The sequence below is a fragment of the Gymnoscopelus braueri genome (genome assembly GCF_963280865.1).
Source record: "Gymnoscopelus braueri genome assembly, chromosome: 16".
Classification (NCBI taxonomy): Eukaryota; Metazoa; Chordata; class Actinopteri; order Myctophiformes; family Myctophidae; genus Gymnoscopelus; species Gymnoscopelus braueri.
The window spans coordinates 46,019,822-46,035,523 of NC_137616.1; the positions used below are offsets into that span (position 1 = coordinate 46,019,822).

The window sequence follows — 15,702 nt, forward strand, 5'->3', positions numbered from 1 at the left end:
ACAGACCCCTGTTGCAGACTCCTGTTTTAGTGCATCACACTTGGTGATCACAAACTGAGTCATGTGTGGAACATTTATTTCTTGAGCCCCATCACCTAAGCAAGTTTCAAATCACTACATTTTCTCCCACAGAAGGTTGCAGAATCAGATGACCCCATCATCAGGAGAACAACCATCCTGATTGAGGCCCCCCAATGCCCCCAGAGTGGTCCGGAGGAGTGTAAATAACGCCAATCATTTAAGCTGGCGGTTTGGGTTGGCCAATCAGGGAAGCCGATGCATACATCATACAGGCATATGGCCACAGTATGACACACGCACACGCACACATCCACAAGCACTCCACGACGGTGGGCAAGATCCCGCTCACTCTGCTGGTGGTGTTCCGCATCGTGCTGACCGCTATCGGAGAGTCCATCTACATCGACGACCAGCGCCACTTTGTGTGCAACACCACCGTGCCGGGCTGCGAGAATCGGTGCTACGACTCCTTTGCTCCGCTCTCCCCCTTCCGATTCTTCAGCTACCAGATCGTCCTGGTGGCCATACCCTCTCTCCTTTACCTGGCCTACGTCATCCGGCTCGGGAGCGAGAACGGGGGGGACACGGACGGACCGTTGCTGCAAGTGGCTGACATCGCCCCGGAAAGCTCGTCAGAGGTCGCCATCGCCGAGAAAACACTGCAAGAGGTCACCATCCAGGAAACACTGCAAGACGCTCCCATCACCCCTGAAAGACCGGAAGAGGTTAACGCCACCCTGATCAGAGGAGCGAGGTTTCGGGTGAATGAAAAAGCAAAGCGTCAGTCAGTGATTACTGATACGTTTCGTTTCGTTACGGGAGACAAAACACATTTTGCACAGACGGCACTATCCACTGTGCACCTCTTAATTAATGTATGATACTGCTGTGTATTATGGTGCTGTATTACTGCTGTATATGGTGTGTTTTGTATTGGGCAATATTTGCTTGACAAGAATGTTTTTTCCAGAGGGACTGAAATGCCTCAAGGTGAACAACTCTGTTGTTGCGTAGGTACGTTCTCCAGCTCCTGGTGCGATCTGCGGTGGAAGTGATCTTTGTCAGCTTAATGTTTGCCCTCTACCACGTGCCAGTGCCCGCTACGTGCCAGTGCTCGGGGCATCCCTGCCCGCCCAGTGTAGAGTGCTACGTGTCGCGGCCGACGGAGAAGACCATCTTCCTTGCCATCATGTGCACCGTGTCTCTGATCAGCCTGGTGCTCAACGTCTGGGAGATATTCTACATCCATGTTCCCTGCAGGTCAAAAAAAGGAAACCCACTTTGGGAGGCATGCTGTGCCCACATCAACCTCTGTTTTACTAATATAGACTGAAGTAATTTGATCAACCCCTGGGTGGTCCTGAGGAAAGTCGCTGTTGCCTCACCTGGTGAAGCTTCCAAGCAGGTGAGTTGGTTTTCATGTCTGAATGACGATTCTTGAGACGTGTCTTGAGACGCAGCAGGCGAAAAGGATTAAGTTAAAGGGATATTTCACTTTAAAAAAAACGTATGGTAATTTTATCGTCTACTCAGGCTTTTGTGAGCCCCCCAGACAGTTTTTAAGTTTCTTGATTCAGTATTTAGATATTTGATATTCATTTTATCAGACACGCCCCCTTCCTATACAAACCCATTATAACTTCAAACTCCATTTTTAACCTGTTAGATTCATCAAAAATACCCGTCCTTGGTTCTGCTGACTCTCCCTGCCCTCCTAATACGCGAGGGGCCGTGTTTTTTCGATTTATTTATTTATTTTTTATATATTTTTTGGAAAATGAAAAAAAATTAATACAATAAAAAAATAAACCAACCTTGGCTGTCTCTAGGTCCTTCAGATGTGCTGAAGAGGTTGCTAAGTTTCTGGACCGGCTGGGACGTTGTGCCTAATACCTGGAGGTAGAAGTTATTGCGACATCATCACTGCCACAAGCATCCACCTGTTTCTCCAGGCTGAAGCTCTCCAAAACCCCTACCAGCTATGATGTCTTCAAAGACGAGCTAATGGCAAGCATCTCGTCATCTGATTCTGGATTTGGCCAGTACTAATGTATCTGTCAGGCAGGTGAAAGCCTAAAAATATGGCTTTATGTGTCCAAGTTACCCTATCCATATCCCTTTAATGTTTGTTCAGAGTCTTAAACTTTAAAAGTTTAAGGGCGTGGTCCCACCGAACTTTAATTCTACCTATGAGGGTGGATTCTGCCAATGCTTTTCACTGGGAACTGATCGAAATCCACAACGCAATGTCAGGGGGACAAGCACTGATACTGTTTAACTCACACCGAAACATGCTGTGACACATCTTAATAACACATGGCATTTGTTTTGTTTCTCTCTCTTATGTACAGGTCGCAATCTCTCAGAGGAGAAGCTAATGTACAATTATCATCACTCCAGAGCTCATAGGGTCATAGAAAATGCCTTTGGCATCTTGGCAGTTAGGTGGAGGATCCTGGGGCGGGAACTTTAATGTTCCCCAGAGAAGGCCGGACACATCGTGCATGCCTGTGTAGCTCTGTACAATTACCTTACCTGCACAGATGCGGCAAATGCACAGGCCTCAAGGTACACGTGGTGATGTAAAACAGCATAAATATGCCTGTATTATTTGGAGACAGTATTATTTGTCTTTTGAAAGGCAGCAACTGTATAAAACAATTAAGAAATGTTTTGGTGAAATAATGAAACATCCGTATGTACATCCATGTACTCGTGCAAAGAAATATCCACCTAACATGTGTGATCATTTTTATGTTTAAGTTTTTTTATTTAGTCGTAAACATACAAATTTGTAACAATTTATTTTTGTCATAAACATACACATTTGTAACAATAGAAAATAAAAGAATACAATACAAAATACAAAATATGCATTTATATGTTGTTGAAACAATGATCTTATCTTAATATTTCACAAATATTTGGAAAAATAATAATAGAGAAAAAGAGGGAAAGAGAGACAGTCTGACTAAATTAGTAAAGGAAAGGAAACGAAGAAAGAGGAAGAAGAGAGGGAAGGGAAGGAGGGAAAGGGGAACCTTGCTGTCACGCCTAGTGCTCCATCGGGACCGTACTTATGTTCCCCGGGTCCTATGTTACCCGCTTTCCTAGGGAGAGCGGGGAATATAGGACCTAACCTAAACCTAACCCTAACCCTAACCTTAGTGGGGAACATAGAACCCGGGGAACATAGGGATGACCCCGCTCCATCCACTTAGGTCTCCTCATCAAGTGGCACCTGTAAACTTTCGTAATAGTCAAGGAAGGGGGTCCAAATCTCCTTGAATTTCTTAACAGACCCTTTAAGTGAGTATTTGATTTTCTCTAGTTTCAAGAAATACATAGTCTCTTTAATCCACCTGGTAAAACTGGGTGGCGAGTGTTGCTTCGATTGTAGTGGGTTGGGATTTCGCTGGTTGCCCCTAGCAACGCAATGCAACGCAACGCCCCCGTAATCACCAGGCTGATTAATAGGCGGCTGTACGCAGCCGCTTGTTAGTTGGCGTTTGTCCGTCTGCCTGGTCGTGGGTTGCGTGCGGGAGCGTCGCGGTTCAGCTTCTCGTTTAAGGTACCGTATGTAACTATGTGTGTTAACTGTATATTGATGTGTGAGCCTAGCGAAACCTAATGTTGTCCTACTCTGCAGGTGCTCACTGCTCCCCCCCTCCCCGACCTGTTCTCTTCGTAAGCGAAGTTGCTACTGCTCCCGGTGTGCGTGGCGTGCTGTCTGTCTGTCCAGTCTGTGCTGCTCTATTTTATGTATAGAGGTAAAGCAGTCGCACTGCGCACATTGCAGTTTGTTTTGTCATTGATCAGGTTATTAATTATGTCCTTTTTGTTTTGTTAGGAGAAGCTCCGTTTTCCCCTGCTGTTTTTTATTTGATTTGGTTATATTATATTTATTTTTATTTTGGTTTATTTGATTTATTGTGTTTGTGCAAACCAGCTGCTCTATAATAGATGTACAACATAAACTGAGGTATCTTTGGCTCCGGCCGTACCAGTACTAGGGTGGCTAATAGTTGTGGTCCCGACAGGTGGGGGGTCACTGGTGATTGGCTGTATTGGAGTTTGTATTAGTTTTAGTGCATGATCTACTGTTTGTCTGCATGCTGATTAGTTTTAAGATTTCAGTGTTGTGTGGTTTTTAACATTTTCTCTTGTGTCTTTCAGTGCGTGTGTGCCATTTTGTGCGCTTTTGGTGGCGGTAAAACTCCTCTCTCCTCACTCCCTCACTCCCTGCCTCCCTCCTGTGTGCAAGGACACCTATGCCCCCGGCTACTGCTATTCTAGGCTATTGCCCCATTTTAACCCTTTTGATACTGTTTGATTGATTATGAATTACATTTTAATTAGTCTTTGTAAAAGATAAATAAATATAACTCATGAACTTGACCCCTTCCAGTTTGACTCATTATTGATCGTTGCTTATTTTGCCTTTAATTATAAATAAAACAAATATTCTCTTTCAACTGGAAACACATGTCTCTGCTCCTCTTATTATAATAACCTGTGGTCTAGTATTCAAGGTTGTGCATTATATTATAATATTCTCTGGGTGAAACTCCCAGAGTGGCGTAGTCTGGTATCCTGTTTACGGGCCTAAGTGCCCTGGTCACACTTCCATGAAAGGAGGATAAGTCTCCTTGCGAGCAGAGATGTAAAGGCTATGATTACATGTGCTTTGCCTTGTATAGAACGGGTCTCTGGTGTAAAGCCAAATAATGCACAAATGGGGTTGGGAGTGATGACTTTTTTAAACATCTTTGAGTAAGCGTTAAATATACCAGACCAGAACTTGGTGAGATTAGGGCAGGACCAGAACATATGTATATGGTCTGCTGGTTGTGCTTTACAGCGTGGACAAGAAGTGTGTGATAATTTTTAAACTGTGATTATTTCTCTGGTTATAATCACACCATCAACTTCTATAATTGCTATATCCCAAGGTACCTCCCAGCGAACTACACAGACGCTACCACTGCTTCTAGGGACCTGCAGCCAGGAGAATGTAGGAGACACGTGGAAAGAGATGGCAACCTCCAAGACCCGGCGAGAATGTCAGCTAGCAGGAAAACAAACGCAGAGAAGCGACTCAGAGGGGACTTAACAGAATAATTTCTTGACACCACAAGGACTTGTTCCATGGCAGGAAAATGTGGTCTGGTGTGGCCGTCTGAATGTTTAGGCAGGGGTCTTCAATGTTTTTCAGGCCAAGGAGCCCTTATCTGAGAGAGAGATGAAGCAAGGACCCCCACTATTGAATTACATTGTGTTGTGTTGCAGAGTAAACTTTTTCATAGATTTCATTAGATAGCTTCTTAGACTTGTTTGACAGCACTATTGTCAGTGTTGTGTGAATTTATGTTTTTTGTTTGCACATCTTTTCTATAATGTTTGATTCATGTTGATGTGTATGTGCCCCTTCATGGTGGGATTCTAGAGGTGTTCATACGTCCTCATAACCTCCTCTGCCAATGTTTCTTCAAATGTTTTTTCTTCCTCTGCTTTCTCTCTGCTGCCTCTATTCTATTCCTTTCTATATTATTCCGTATCACAGTTATGTACATGTGCGATTGTTATTAATAATGATTTGCTTGTGTTTTTTAATACCAGTAATGGGTGGGAGGGGGGTTAGGGGTCAAGCACATGATGTGCTGAAATGATGTGCTTATTTGGTAACATTACCGTGTCTATCGTGTACTGGAAAAAGTCAATAAATATCATTATAATTTATATATATTTAATGTTGGCAAACCTTTGGTTTATTAAAACGTCCTTTTGGATACATTTTAAAGCTTGCGTTGGTGATGGTAGTAGCAATAGTTTTAAAGGGGATTCTGTGTGGGTGTGTGGATTCCATAAAAATATGAAAATGAATTTAAGGTTTGAGTAACATCATATAGGTAAAAGATTGTGTATTTGTCTTGATGAATATTGTTTATTTGTCTTGATGAATAGTGTTAAGAGTCCTTCAGACTATGCTCATATAAACAGATCCAATATTGTTCAGACTAATGTCTGTCTTTCCCAGGCCCACCCCATAGTACATTTCCGGCCTCGCCAGTGTTACAGGTCTTTATCACAACATGTGATTGAGTAAACATGAAGTCAGTGTAAGGGATGGCTATATTCGGAAACACTGGATTACAAATGCCAGTAGTTGTCATGTTTTTTTTTTTTTTTTTTAAGCTTGTTCCTAATGCAGCAAAACACAATTCTACCCAAAATGCAAACACAGTTCTTTATGCTCCTACCCCTGTAAAACAGGTGGCAAAACTAACAGCATACAGAGGATCTGACAAAAACCAATATGGATGAACAGGTGGTATATATACACAGGCAACCAATTACACACAGATGAAACTCAAAGACAATCAACACATTGATTGGCTGGGGCAAACGGGACACAGGTGACCCAAGTTAGCATATTATCACAGCGTAGGTTGAGACAAGACAGGCAACAGCTAGAAAGACAACAGGAAACACTGGGACAATGCTACAAAATAAGATAGACAAGAGACGCCTGGGAATTAACAGACTACCTGAACTACAAGACCAACACACTAAATATAATACTGAAGTGAAACAGAGCTCTAGAACTACAGCAATAATATTAAAACTTAGATGCATATCTTTATATGTATTCAATACATGTTAAATATGCACATAATTAATATATATCTTAAATATATGTCATATATGTTTATTTACACATATGTTCAGGAATACATGCATATACCTACCTACTTAAATAAATAAAAAACAAATCTAAAAGTCATTAACAGTCATTTATTCAGAAAAACAAAACAAATTATATAATTATATTGTTCACATCCTTCCTATCATGGGCATGTTTTCAATATTTGTTTCAATATAAAACCAACAAAATAGCTGATCAACAACCTCACAAAACATTGGAGCACAGCTTTCTTTCCCATCATGGGCATGTTTTCAATATTTGTGTTTCAATATAAAACAAACAAAATAGCTGATCAACAACCTCACAAAACATTGGAGCACAGCTTTCTTTCGCATCATGGGCATGTTTTCAATATTTGAGTTTCAATATAAAACAAACAAAATAGCTGAACTACAAGCTCACAAAACATTGGAGCACAGCTTTCTTCACTTAGTCTGCCTTTGGCGATGTCTGAGCTCTTGTCAGCTTGGAATTGATGGCTGAACCCAGCTGGCCTTTGGTTGCATGTGGCCACTTTCTTCTGTGTTGCCTCTACAGAGAAGAGATAGGGAGATAATGAGCTAGAAGACAGGACCAAATGCTCAGTTTACTATAGACTCCAAGCATTCCACTCCATGGCAAGAGGAACAATTTGATTAGTGATTTTAGTCATGATCTTTTCTTTTGCAAATACCAATAATGGGTTTCCTCACTTACCTGATCCATTGATAGCTAATAAATAGTGAAACAGGGATGGTTAAAGTAGTCAATTTAATGCATCTCTATGAGCTTTTCTTTTCCTTTCTCAAGTCATACTTTTTACTCACCAATTATGGCCATCTTTTTCCCTGGGTCCAGGGCCTCCAGCTGGGGGGCCTCCAACTGCTCCCCATCGCCTCGCTTTGACTTGCCACCTTAAGTAATATTTTATCATTATTATTCTGCGAATGAAAGGTGGGTAATCCTGCCGATTTGCAGCAGCTGATGTTTACAATACTATGGTCCAAAACTTTATGCTACAGTGGTCTTCCAGGGACACCTTGAGGGGGTCCTAAATGGACCCTTACATGTCTGTAACTCTACGAGTGTACAAATGGTCCATTTGGTTCCAATCACACACTCTCAAGAGTTATGGGGGTCCTTGAAATGATAAAGTTTGAGAACCACTGATCTAGAGTGTGGGATGATTATAAAATAAACATTACCCACAACAATTGCAGCAGCAATAACAGCCTAGCCCTTAGAAAACAGAGTAGGAAAAGGTTGACAGTTTTTCCATTCTTAGGTGAATCCATTTAGAAAAGATAACACATGTGAACTGTCTTTCTTTATTAATGACAGGATTGATTTAAAGAGATTTTGATATTGTTTACCGTTGAGGTTGCTCTGAAGTAGAGTCTCAAGGTGAAATGTGCCAAGGAGGAGCGTCCGCACCATTGCTGTGGGAGAGGTCGCACCCATGGCTGCCTTCCACGCATCCTTTCTGCAGAACACCCCTAACCCCTTCACATTTTCAATCTGAAAAATAAAAAATCACATCTAAATGTATTAGTAATGCAACAGTTTTTCAGTTACCCACCAAAACAAGAGCCAATGATAACAATTTCATATAGGCTATGCATCTTTAAGAATATGCATCTACTTACTGTCTCTAGAACTTCTGTTTTCTCTCCATTGATCTGGAAATGAAACCGTGACATGACTAAATTATATGTATGAGGTTTTCAGCAAATGTCCTATTATGACATATGCTAGGGTTTGTGTGGTTCATAGGCCCCAACTTTTTCTTCACTTAAAACTGTACATTCATGAAACATAAGTACTGCTGTCAAACATCAGTGACTTACTTTGTTATTTCCACCACCATCTTCATCATCATCATCAGGCTGCTTCCTCTGAAGCTCCACAGCTGCCACAGTGGTTTGAGGCTTTAACAAGAGAAGCAACATGCATTAAAGGGGGATTAAACTCTACGGCTTATTTAGTAGTTAGTTTTCTTTGACATGTGACTCATTTGTCTAAGGTGTTCAGCCTAACTTGACTGCCCTTGATTCCCATTATGCTATAAAACACATGTGAAAGAAAGAATGATGGAGGTTCTTGACCTGTTGGCAGTGCACAATTGGCACTGATCTGATCCAGCAGTTTGTGAGATTAGCCCTGGACAAACACAGACCTGCAGACTGCATGCTTGCCTCCTGCAGAGCCACATCAGAAAATATGCATCCTCCTTACAACAACAAAATGTTACTCACCTCTAAATCTTTTGCAGAGATCTCCACAGAGGTCACCACAGAGGTTGCTGCACTCTTGTTAGAAGAAAAACATTATGTTATGCTCTTGAACAATTAAAAATCTGCCCAACATCATAAAAATCCCTAGCTCTGATGAAGTAACAAGAAAATAGTCATACAGATAAGTGGAACTTACTCTCCCAGCAAGACAGGCGATGTCCTTCTTCATTTGAGGAATATCTAGTGTGGGGTAATATAGGGGGAAAGAATCACACAAATTACAATCATCAGATCTACATAGTTGCAAGCAACTTAGATGCACAAGCTCCATTGAGAGCCCATTTATGAAACAGAAAAGTCCAATCTGATTGTATTAAACTCTTCTGAAGTGCCCATGTATTAGTCTTTATGAATAAAGTTGTTCCTGTTGAGCACAGAACATTGAGTGATGTACAAGTGCTTCCAAACTCAAACACAAAAACATGATGGCTACATGTTGCTTATTGTGCTCATACCATGCCAATGATTGATCTTGGTGAGTTTAATACAATCAGAGGATGTTTCTGTTTACGAATAGGCTTTCAATGGAGCTTACAGTTCTCCATCTGCCATATGTGGAAATATGTGGGTCAATGACAAATAGCAATAAAATAATGAAGAAATACTTACAATTGATTATGAGGTCTTTCAAGTGAGCATTCTCATTTTTCAGGACCATGTTTTCATCCCTCAATTCTTGAATGGTCATCTGGAATTGTTGCACTTTTCTTTTCTCCCACATCAAATTGTCCTGCTCCTTCTGCATCTCACTTGAAGCCTACACACACACACACACACACACACACACACACACACACACACACACACACACACACACACACACACACACACACACACACACACACACGTTGATTGGTTACCTTAAACAGTTACTGTTAATGCAGTTCAATCTAAACATATTTATCTTGAACTTGTTGTAATGTACATTAAATACAACACGCAATGGATGCAGTATAGTTACCTTTTTCTTTGAAAGAGGTCTCTCCTCCTCTTCGTCCTCCTGACGAGCCCTCTTCTTTCCAGGACACTTCTCCTCTTCATCACTCTCAATGACGTATCGCCGGTTGGGCTTTGTAACCCGTTTATTAGTAGTGTCAGCCTCCTTTGTCTCCATTTCACGGAGCAGTGTTTTCAAATTCTTCTCCCATTCTGGTGCAGATAAATCAACATGTTAAAATGAAACCGTAGCAAACACTGTACTGCTTGTTTCTGTTCTGGTCTTGCACCGAAAATAGCTGAGCTAGGTACCAGCTTGTAGTACCTAGGTAGCTAGGTAGGCCTGCTGAGCTAGCAGGGATGCAGCAGAGCTAGCTAGCAGCCAGCTAGGCAGCCTTCTAGGCTTTGTTCATAATAATCAAATAATATAATAATATAATAATATAACATTCCCTGTAATCAGTAACATGTAGGTGATACCTATGTCTATCAAATATGGTTTTATTGAAAAACATCGGGTAATATCCGACACTATACGGCTGTGGGCGTGCCTCGGTGCGGCTACAGAGCGAGAGTAGGACACTCATTTTGTGACATTGTGCCGTTTGTTCAACACTCAACTCTTAGCAACAAAGTTTATTTTCATACAATAGGCCTATAGATTACATTTCAATATTAATAGTAAATAGAAAAACAACATTTCTGGGTCCAATTAGTCTATTTTTGTAATAGAGAGGAATGGTCATATTCCCACCTATAAACATGTTTTTGCCCAACGCTGCCTACAGTATATTGTTGATCAACTATTCACTCATATTAAATGAGGGAATATAAATTAGAACTTTTTTTTTGCATATAATAAGCAAAGCCCAGACTTAAATTGTTAATTGACCTTTCACAGCTGGCAGATATATGTATTCATCAGTTAAAAAAACAAAAAGAAATCATGATGAAAGGTCATAACAAAAAGCAGCCGCACCCCCCACCCGCTTCCCATCAAAAAGGCAAGTAAAATAAAGGAATTCTGAATTTACTTGAGTAAAAGTACAAAAGTATTGACATCAAAATGTAGTTAAAGTAACAAAAGTATAAAGTATAGAGAGACCTACTTTTCAAATGTATACAAATCTTTGAAAATAGCAGATCTACAATCTCACAAATAACTTGAAAATAGCAGACCTACAGCTCACAATGTGAGCTTAGATCTGAATTCGAAATACAAACAAAAAAGTACAAAAGTGTTGGTGTCAAAATGTACTTAAAGTACCAAAAGTGGAAGTTCTCATTATTCAGAAATGTCACATTTCAAGTTTTCATATGTATACAAATATTTTCAAATGGCCGAAATGGGGTTAAGTGGTTAAGTACAATATTTTCCTTAAAGATGTAGTGGAGTAGAAGTAAAAGTAAAAAAAATTGGAAATACTCCACTAAAGTAAATAATCCTCAACATTTTACTTAAGTACAGTACTTAAGTAAATATACTTAGTTACTTTACACCACTGCTAGTAAGTAAAGACTTCAAATAATTATAGTGGAGTAAAAGTACAATATCTGCCTTAGAGATGCAGTGGAGTAGAAATAAAAGTATTTGGAATTGGAAATACTTAAAGTATACAAATACATCAAAAGTATACTAAGTACAGAGTACTTACTTAGTTACTCTCCACCACTGCTGATATGAGCTGATATGATTTCAGCTGTTCCAATTCCAAACATGCAAACATAAACTTAAAGAGGTGGTGCCATGTTTTTGCACTTTTTCTGTTTTTCATGTGTCTATGAGGTTGATAGAACTTCATTAAGGCCCCCGCTGGTGGTTTTAAGGTGTTTCATGTTTTCTCTGACTATTTGGAGTTTTTTCCTGGAGGCTGAAACCTTGAGAGTCAAACGTGCCAATCCAAAAACAGCGACATACTGACGTAACAATGCCCATACCCACCCACCGCACCTCCCCTCATTATCATTGTCATTTATACTACAACCTTTTGTGGGCGGAGCTGCCTCGAACACACGTGTGTGACCATGGCAGGGTTTGTTCTGTGCTGCTGTGTGACAGCTATCAAACAGTTGTTTCACACTTTGCCCATTGACACGGACAAACGTGATCAATGGCTTAATTTCATTTATAAAGACAGGATTTTTCCCTCAGCCCCCTCTACCAGGCTTCGGGTGTGTAGTTCCCATTTTGTTGATGACTGCTTCACCAACTTAGTGCAAGTCAATATGGGATTTGCAAACAGGAAAGTACTGAAGCCAGGTTATTCCGACGATTTATCCTGGAGACACAGAAAGCAGCACCTCAGGAGCGTTACCGGTAAATTAAAACATCCGCCAGCCCCAATAAAATGATTTAGGAGCATGAATCGGTTTGACATAGCCTTGTGTCTGTGACCTCCCCCACCGTTTAGTTGTGGGATTTAGTTCAGCGTCAATAAGATCGCTTCTGAACATCGTATGGAAAATGTAACGGTAGTCGCGGTAACCTACAGTCGTCTGTTGTTACGACGGTGTGAAGAAATTAATGGTGGGTTGAAACAACCTTTTAAATCGGAGTTTTGTGCCGGTCTGCGACTCTGCGTTGAATTCAACGTGCAGAGACAGTGCTGGTCGTGAACGCGCATCGCCGTTTAACATGGCGTAGAGTTAGATCAGGGACGAGCCTCCATGTTAATTCAACGCAGGCTGCCAACAAACTAAGGTTTTAAACGGTTGTTTGAGTCCATCGATGCGTTGTTTCACGCCGTCGGAACAACAGACATATGTAGGTTACGGCGCCTACCTTTAGATTTTTCATACGATGTTCAGAAGGTAAAACATTTACATTAAATCGGCAGAACATACCGACGCGGGCGGGACCAACTCGAGTCATACAGTCTCAGCCAACGTTAGGGTCGCTAGAGCTAGTTCAGTTGGATTAGATACATAGCGTGATTGTTTGTCAATATAATAAAAAAGAAACGAATTATCTGTGCCTCTGCAAACAGAAGTGTATTATCAAGGTGGAAATGGCTCTGAATACATTATGAGAGCATCTAGTTAGACGTTTTATATGCATATGCCTACTGTAATATACTGTAGCTTATATTTCCATTTTCTAGTAAGGGGATGTATGGAAAGAATACATAGCCCATTTAAATGGGAATGTCAGGTTGAAGGAATACAAATGCATTGTAATGATAGTAAAATGTGTGCAGTGATGCTATAAATAATGTCACTGATGTAATGGATACCATAGTCATTGTAAGATAAAGTTCTACTTGGATCACAGGATATTGAACATCACCATGGCACATCTGTAAGAATGTATGACAACTGATGGTTCTGTTTAAAGGACAACTTTAGTTTTTTACAACCAAGGTTTATGTTTTAGATTGTAATTAAAGTAAATAAAAGATGAGTGTTAAAATGTTTTAATTTACTGCTTTCTATAGTTTTAGCAATTTTTGCGATCTTTTTTACAGTGGGGGAGGCATTCTGTCCGGTGGCTAAATATGTATTTTTTTACACAATAACCCGGCGTTTTCTTTATTATTATTTACAGTAGCTCTTCTAGCCCCCAATAATAATCACATCTGGCCATCAAAGACCACCGTACCTTTTTTATTGTGTAAAAAAGGCATATTTAGCCACCGGACAGAATGCCCCCGCCCACTGTAAAAAATATCGCGAAAATTGCTAAAACTATAGAAAGCAGTAAATGAAAAAGAAATAACACTCATCTTTTATTTACTTTAATTACAAGCTAAAATATAAACCTTGGTTGTAAAAAAACAAAGTTGTCCTTTTAAGCCTTTTATTTATCCGTTGCACACATGAGCATTTGGGATTTGAGCAAAGGGTTGATGAGGCTTTCCGGTTATGGAGTAGTTCTTCTTCTTCCTCCTCATCTTCATCTGAACCAGATTCAGGTTCAAACATATATGGCTGTATTTGTCCAATTTGTCCTCCTGCCATTTTGTAAACAAATGGGCAGAACCATGGGCAGTCCTTTAGTGATAAGGGGGAAGGACTAGGACAGGTGGGTGGTGTTATAGGAGGAGGCGGAGGGACTGGATTAGATGGGTGGTGCTAAGTGAAACCAGGTATACTTAATGAACTGGTGGGTGTGTCTACATAAAAACAACATTTTAACACTTACTGTACACTTTTTCTTTTTGAAAAAAATCCTTACATAATAATAATACCTTATGATCAGGTTTTAGGGTTGAAAAATATCATGGCACTCCATCTTTAAATCCTATTTGAATTTAAATAAAATCAAATAAAAATGATTAGGTATAAGGCCTACACAAATGTATGGACGCAATATTGGACTGCGTCCCAATACTGGTCTAGGGTCCTTTCTCCTCTGCGGTACTGCCGCCGGAGCCTCCCAAGCCTGTTTGAGAAAATCATTATGTAATTAATATTAGTAATTAATGAATATAGCAATATTAATGTTAGTAGGTGAAAACATTTTTGTTGTACACAATAAGTTCAATAACAACTCCAGATCCATGTCAGTGTGGATGCTCCTAAAATGACCAATTAAGCTAATAGGCTGAAGCCTCCACTGCTCCCTGGACCTACAGCCTTTTATTATTTCATTATTCTAAGTATAAAGAAACTCTCAAACCTTTCCTCCAGCTGCCGCCATTTTCTCCGCTCGGTGGGTGCTCGATCCCCGCGGTCTGCATGGCCACACACGGTCTCCACGATCCCCTGCTCGTCTTTCAGCTTGCGGATGAACACCCAGATGGAGGGGCGCCGCATGCCAACCCGCATGTTCCATCTGTGATGCCAAGCTGAAATAATCATAGATTCATAAGCACACATAGCACATTGACATTTCATTTCCACGTTGCTCAGTGTTATTGAAGCAAATAGTACAAATTTGGAATGAGAAATGAATAACAATAATCTTAAGAATAACAACAACAACGAATAATATAATAACAATAATATTAATATTAATAATAAAATAAATCTAAAGCGTTACCTTCCACCCAGTTATTGCTCATGTTGTCGGATCTACGGCGATAAACACTCCACACAGCAGGCGGGAACAATGCATGTTCCCCCACATAGGTGTCCTCCATGTATTGTAGGAAGTCACCTACAGGGGGGTATCGACGGATCAGCTGGCGGGTCTCTCTGCTCCTGGCGAAGGCCCTGAAATTGTGCCTCAAGAGGGCAACGGGGAGGTACCCTGTGGCCATAGCCTTCCTCACCCAATCCTTGAGGGTCAGGTCCTGCCTATATGGACCTGCAAACGTTGAGTGAAGAAGTACGTTTACTTACTAAAATCTAATCATAAGCACTCAACGCTCAATACTATTTTTCTTTTTTACAAATGAACAAAAAAGCTTCAACCCAAGAATGAATGAATGGTAATATTATTATAATAGTTATAATTATAATTAAGAATGTGGCGATGTAGGCCCTATTCAAATAGATGACCCCATGACTTCTGCTGAATGTGTTTTTATTGTCTGTTTTAAGGATATGAAATAAATGGTAAGAGATAACCTTATAATAACCATGCAAGAGATCTCAGTGACCACTATGTCCTTCTCAAATGTTACTACTACTACTACTACTACTACTACTACTACTACTACTACTAATAATAATAATAATAATAATATAATTGTTATCATTATCATCATCATCATCATCAATGTTTATATTATTTTTAATAATTATTACTGGCTAAAATCTAATAAGTAAAATTTGCAAGCAGTATTGTTATGTCAACTGGGCTTCAGGATAGCCAGGCAACAA

The 15,702-nt window shown here is 40.3% G+C and overlaps 1 protein-coding gene across 1 annotated transcript; it reads left to right on the plus strand.

Annotated features, from left to right (window-relative positions):
* Positions 1-308: 308 nt before the first annotated feature.
* On the plus strand, positions 309-2,070 carry LOC308103017 (gap junction gamma-1 protein-like; the record flags this gene model as incomplete). Its single annotated transcript, XM_080452869.1, has 3 exons — positions 309-805; positions 1,036-1,281; positions 1,974-2,070. 3 exons carry the CDS (start codon positions 309-311, stop codon positions 2,068-2,070), a joined length of 840 nt encoding a protein of 279 aa, XP_080308995.1.
* Between the last annotated feature and the right edge of the window lie 13,632 nt (positions 2,071-15,702).